This window comes from Netta rufina (genome assembly GCF_964035555.1).
Source record: "Netta rufina genome assembly, chromosome: 30".
NCBI classification, from domain to species: Eukaryota; Metazoa; Chordata; class Aves; order Anseriformes; family Anatidae; genus Netta; species Netta rufina.
The window spans coordinates 1,073,552-1,079,720 of NC_140154.1; the positions used below are offsets into that span (position 1 = coordinate 1,073,552).

At 44.4% G+C, this 6,169-nt stretch overlaps 1 protein-coding gene across 1 annotated transcript; it reads left to right on the plus strand.

The window, feature by feature from the left end:
- The first annotated feature begins 378 nt into the window (after positions 1–378).
- Positions 379–5,846, plus strand: RACGAP1 (Rac GTPase activating protein 1). The gene is made up of 15 exons (XM_084303523.1): positions 379–507; positions 874–1,010; positions 1,214–1,283; positions 1,496–1,549; positions 2,194–2,271; positions 2,405–2,522; positions 2,713–2,843; positions 2,994–3,158; positions 3,531–3,626; positions 3,862–4,060; positions 4,366–4,471; positions 4,669–4,801; positions 4,934–5,069; positions 5,327–5,432; positions 5,714–5,846. The coding sequence occupies exons 1-15, from the start codon at positions 394–396 to the stop codon at positions 5,787–5,789; spliced, it is 1,719 nt and encodes a 572-aa protein (XP_084159649.1). The 5' UTR covers positions 379–393; the 3' UTR covers positions 5,790–5,846.
- Positions 5,847–6,169: the final 323 nt, after the last annotated feature.

A 6,169-nucleotide genomic window follows, 5' to 3' on the forward strand; every position in this document is an offset into this window, starting at 1 on the left:
TTGAGTTTTTTTCCTCCGTTCTTGAGAAATGCGAAGTCACGGACTGACAGTAAGCTGACTTGATCTGTGCAAGGTCTCATTTAGGGTCTTTTCAGACCAAATCCTATGTGTCAGTATCAAGCAGAAAAGCTGTGAGATGCTGTGAGCATCTAGAGTGTAGCTGGGTGTGCTGAAAGGCCAGCTTTGCAACACTCTTCAGTTAAGAGCAAGCTATATTAATAGAAACCTACCCTCAGTGAAAGGAGGGTTGCTGCATCTCCTCTGTTTGCCTGAGTAGTTAAAGATGTATTTGCCTTCTCTCCAGAATTTATTCAGCTAGCAAAGAACTTTGATGAATATCGGAGAAGACTGCAGAAAACAGAGCATGAGCTTGGCAGGTACAAGGATCTTCTGATGAAAACCGAAGCTGAATGTAGTGCTTTGGGTGTGAAGTTGAAACACGCTCGCAATCAAGTGGATGTGGAGATCAAACGCAGGCAAAAAGCTGAAATGGACTGTGAGAAGCTGGTGAGTATTTCCTTTATTACCAGTTAGCTCCAGTTAACGTGAAGAGGAGGTGGTTAAACTGCATTGATCTATGGAAAATAAGGACTGGCACTCGTGATAACTTGTTTCCTGGAGAGGAAAACAAACCAAACCCCACCAACAACAAATTGGCTTGGCTCCTTGTAGCAGCCTTCTGCTTTGGTTTGGAAAAAAGTGGCTGCTATTCAGAGTTACCTGGCAAAACACATGCTTTGCAGCTCTTAGCAGTGTAGTGTCACGAGTCCTGAGAGTCTATCCGTGTGGTATCTCAAATACCTGAGATTGGTTCCTACAGTAATTAAACACAGTTTATCCCATGGCAGCTTCTGATATTATCTCTCTTTCCAGGAGAGGCAAATACAACTGATTCGAGAGCTGCTCATGTGTGATGCATCGGGGAGTATTCAGCTAAGTGAAGAACAGAAGTCTGCCCTTGCCTTTCTTAACAGGCCACAGGTTTCTATGGGAGGTTCAGGCAACAAAAGGTAGACAAAGTAGTGTTTTGTCTGATCACATCAGTAGCAAATATTGATCTAGCTGCACGTGCATCTGTGATGTGCTGCGTCAGTATCAATGGAGTTTTACTTTATAGTCCGGTTTGAAATAAAGCTCTGGAGAGATCATTTTGGGGGTCGTGGCTGATGGAAGGCCAAACTAATGATTTTTTTCTTCTAATTTGTTTTTTTAGGCTGTCTACAATTGATGAATCTGGCTCAATTCTGTCAGACATCAGCTTTGACAAGACCGATGATTCACTGGTAATGTAACTCGAAGTCCTGAAGTCTTCTTCCCCTATAAAACCTCAGGGATAGTCTCCAGAGACCCCTTGTGTTTAGATTACTGTAGTATTAGGCTAGTAGAGCTGATCTGCATTTCTCTGGTGTGTCATTGGGTAAAACTTAATGAAAGCCCAGACCAGAGGCTGTGTGGTATTTACACTGAACTAACCAGTACTGTTTATTTCCCACAGGACTGGGATTCCTCTATGGTGAAAGCTGTCAGACTGAAAAGGAGAGAAAAGCGGGTATGTTCAATTCTTCTGCTTCAAATAGATGCTGCTGTTAGCCCTAGGTAACACAATGTCACCATCTGTCATCTCGCAGCCACCTATAATGATGTTGAGCTGCTAGTCACAATCTAACTTCAGACGGGTGTGCGACTGCTATACCTCAGCCCTGCTGTGTGGATTCTGTGTGAAAGTTAATTAAACGTGTACCTTGTGATGGCCTAGGGTTTGCTAGAAAGCATTTTAAGATCATTAACAGCTATTGTGTTAGGGAAAAAAGTCTGTAGGAAGCTGAATCCTTTCCTGTATGTAAAGGAGCTTGTGATTGTTTTGGTCTGCTGTTAGCATGCAGTAGGCACGGGTGGGAAAGGACAGCCTAAAATCATCACTAGTAGAGTTAAGAGTCTGGGATTTGATCAGTTACCGCTTATTTTTTCCCTCTAAATTGATATTGATGGATTACAAAGCTGGCTAGGACAATTATTGGAAAGAGCTGCATGTTGAGGCCTCCTGATTATCTTCTGGTTTGTAAAGAAAAGTGGTATTATAGAGAACTTAATGCTGTTGTGCTGTGTGCAGACGATTGTTCTGCTCCTCTAATTCTACTGAACTCCTGTTGATGGTATACGTGCCTTGTAGACAAAAATACTGTATCTCTTCAGCGATCTTCTAGGCAGTACATTGAAGGCCCACCAGGTCCTCAGAAGAAAATACGATCAATTGGCTCCACTGCAGACCAGGTATGGTGGTCCCAGCTGGGTTCATGTGCATTAAAATAGTTGGTCTTAGTGTGTACCTGTTTCCGGGGCCAACAAACTAAAATCCCTTGTCCTGTCACTATTGCTGTCACTAACAACGTACTCCTTGTTACAGGGAAATGAATCCATAGTAGCAAAGACAACTGTTATGGTCCCCAGTGATGGTGGCCCAATTGAAGCCATCTCTACCATCCAGACTGTGCCTTATAGCCTGAGAAGTCAGAGGAAGAGTGGTAGGTGTCATGTCTCCATTTGTTCTAGTCATGAAACAATTATGCAGTGGGCTGGAGGCTGTCCTGTAATGCCAGTTACCTTCCTCCAGGACCTAAGCAGCTGCCTCTGATTTATAATGCATTTTTTTTGAGCAAAGATCACTCAAAGGACCAATTCCCACCTAGCCAACACTCCTCTTCTGTCTTCCAGGTCCTTTGCAGCCTTGGAACAGTGATTCAAACTTGGGCAACAAGCAGCTGGAATCCAAATCGGAGAGTAATGGCTCTTGCACCCCCCAAAACAATGGGGGAGTGAGGCTGCATGAATTTGTTTCAAAAACGGTAGGTCAGGAAGAACTTGCAAGTTCATCTCGCTTCATTAAATACATGTATGTGTGTGATTGTGATATCAAGCTATTGATAAGAGGCTATCAGCTGTTATGTCTCAAGTCAATATTAACCATACCTATATAACATGTTCTGAATCATTAGGTTATCAAGCCGGAATCGTGTGTTCCTTGTGGAAAGAGAATAAAGTTTGGAAAAATATCTCTGAAGTGCAGAAGCTGCCGTGTGGTCGCTCATCCAGAGTGTCGGGACCGCTGTCCCCTTCCCTGTATCCCCACCTTGACTGGCACTCCTGTCCAAATTGGGGAAGTAAGTGTGTATGGGGAGCCTGGGGGACTATAGCTGCTGACACAAATAATCCTAGGTTAGAGGTGGAACGTGCTTAGGCTCCAAATTTGTCTTCTACAGAAGAGCGCCCGTTGCTCAGAGCTGCATAATGAAATACAAATGAACTTGCTAAAGTATTGTTCCAGGACAATGGATGATGGGGGTGATTTGTTAGGAGAGTCTCAAGTTGTGTATATGGCAGCTCTGCACACACAATCCTGCAGCATTGTGCTGAGGGGTGTGGTATTGTGCGTCCCAGGGATGATGAAGGAGAAGTAATGCATGTTTTTGAGTCTAGATTTGTCTTCTTGGAGACTCGAGTACCTTATTTTTTTCTGCTCTTCTGCCTCTTAGGGGACCTTAATGGACTATGTTCCTTCTGCTCCTCCAATGATCCCTTCCATCATAGTGCACTGTGTTAATGAGATCGAGCAGCGAGGGCTACATGAGGTAAAAACAAAATGAGGTGTGAAACAGTACTAATGAAACAGGTTGTGGTGTTAAGAGAAGCAAATCATTAACCCAAACGTCTCTTGTTTACTGGGTGTGTAGCACTGCTCAGTGGGGTGACTGAGTGAGCAGCAGTGTCTACGCTCAGGTGTGGAGGGAAATGTGGGAGCAGAAGTATGTAGGTTTTACATGTGCAGTCTGTATTCTGCCTGTAAGCAAGGCTTTCTCTCAACAGATGGGCCTTTACCGGATATCTGGCTGTGACAAGACAGTGAGAGAGCTGAAAGAGAAGTACCTGAGATCAAAAAACATTCCTTTGCTCAGTAAAGTGGATGATATCCACGCTATCTGCGGCCTTCTGAAAGACTTCCTACGCAGCTTGAAAGAACCCCTTCTCACGTTCCGGTTAAACAAGACTTTCATGGAAGCTGCAGGTAAGGAGATGCTAAATGACACCCTCAGTACTTTATAAAAGGTTTGGTGGTCACAGGTTTTTCTGACATGTGAGCTGGCAGACTTCAGTGCTTCTGCTGCAGATATGCAGTCAGCTGGGGAGGTCTGTTCTGCTGTAGTGTTTTGGAAAAATGAAAATTCTAGTGCTTGGGCAGGATATGGAATTATTAGAATGGTTATTTCCTAGTTTCCTTGTTCCTCAGGCAGCTCTTACTGTGAGGGGAATGTTACAGCTGTGCATCTAGGACTGCTTTCTCAGGTCTAAACTTTTTTTTTCCTCCTCCAGAAATCTCAGATGAGGACAACAGTATTGCTGCTATGTACCAGGCAGTTAGTGAACTTCCTCAGGCCAACAGGGAAACCCTAGCGTTTCTCATGCTTCACCTGCAGCGGTATGTTCAGATGGACTGAGAGTCCTGGAAGGGGGGGATATTGCCACTGGTCCTTCTCTGATTGTCTCTTATGACTGCTTGTGAGCAAAAAGTCTATGTTCTTTTGGAGGCTGAAGTGCATATTGGTTGGGGAGCTGTGTGGAAAGTGAAGGGAGGGAAGCTACTTTTATTTTTTTATTTTTTTTCTTTAAATATAGGGTGGCTCAGAGCCCAGACACTAAAATGGATGTTACCAACTTGGCCAAAATCTTTGGCCCCACGATAGTTGCTCACGCAGTGCCTGATCCTGATGCCATGACGTTACTGCAGGACACTAAGCGGCAGCCCAAGGTAGGTCAGCAGATGTGAGTAATGTGTCCCACGTGAAGAATTCTGTCAGGAGGGGAGATGAGGTGATGTCTGTCTATGCATTAATGCCGTGTACCACTTCCTAACGTTAGCTACTCGTGGGTGTTTCTGTAGGTAGTGGAGCGGCTTCTGCTGCTGCCTGTGGAATACTGGAGCCAGCTGATGCTGGTGGAGCAAGAAAACATTGACCCAGCGCACATAATTGAGAACACCAATGCCTTCTCCACTCCACAGACACCAGATGTTAAAGGTAACAGCTGAATGGTGCTCTATTGGCTGTGCAGCTGCTGTATGAGAAATAATGATCCTCAATCAAGGCTGCTTGTGAGACTTGGAACTAGCCATCCCTGCATGCTTTGTGCAGGAAGAGGGAAGGAAAGCATGCCAGAAAATACCAGATTTGTCTAGTATCTTTGACAGATGCTAGGCAATGTCTAATGTTGCTTGCCTAGCAGTGAAAACTCAGCTGTCCTCATGTTGCTCACTTGATTGCTTGTGTTTTGACAGTGAGCATGCTTGGACCACTCACCACTCCGGAACAGCAGCTGTCCAAGACGCCGTCATCTAGCTCCCTGTCCCAGAAGGTCCGGTCTACCTTCAGCATAACCCCCAAGTAAGTGCTTCTGGGTGCTTTTATGGAAATGTTGGTATGCTACAGGTGGTGTGGGTGTTCAGGGAGAAGTAAAAATAGACTTTTGGACAGAGTTCTGGGAGCAGCTTGGATTTACTACTTGATCTACTCTCTCCCTTCATGCTACAGTAACAGTGCAAGCTGCATAATGGTTAATGAGTGTGACCTTATAGTAGGGAGTTGGAACGCTTTAAGAGGCGGGTAGAATTTGAGTAAGTAGACCTCTATAGCCAAACCTCACTTTTCTACTTCTCTTGAACTAGATTTGGGAGCAAAAGCAAGTCAACAAGCCAGCTGGGGCGTCAAGCCAACTTCTTTGCCTCTCCTATGCTGAAGTGAAGTGGACCTGGGAGTGAATGTCATCCTAGGATTTGCACACCAACACTTATGAGTACAACGAACACAACTCCCCTCCTTGGCAGCTTGTGAAATAAGATATTTTTCCTTTTACCTTTCAGCTTAACTAAGAATTTTAATGGGTTTTTTATTGTGCAATGTATTTTATTATCTAATGCTTTTAGTATTGGTGAAGAAAGTAACTACAGGATCTATTCAAAGTATTAATTAACAAAGAAATGGCTGAACTCGCTGACGCTTTCCAATAGCATCCTCTACCTGTGATAAGTGAAACAGAATTGTAAGCTGTAGTTTTTTTTCCCTAGCATGTAGGCTGCTCTTCACACAGGAGCGACCCACACTCCTCCTCCCATTGACTGAGC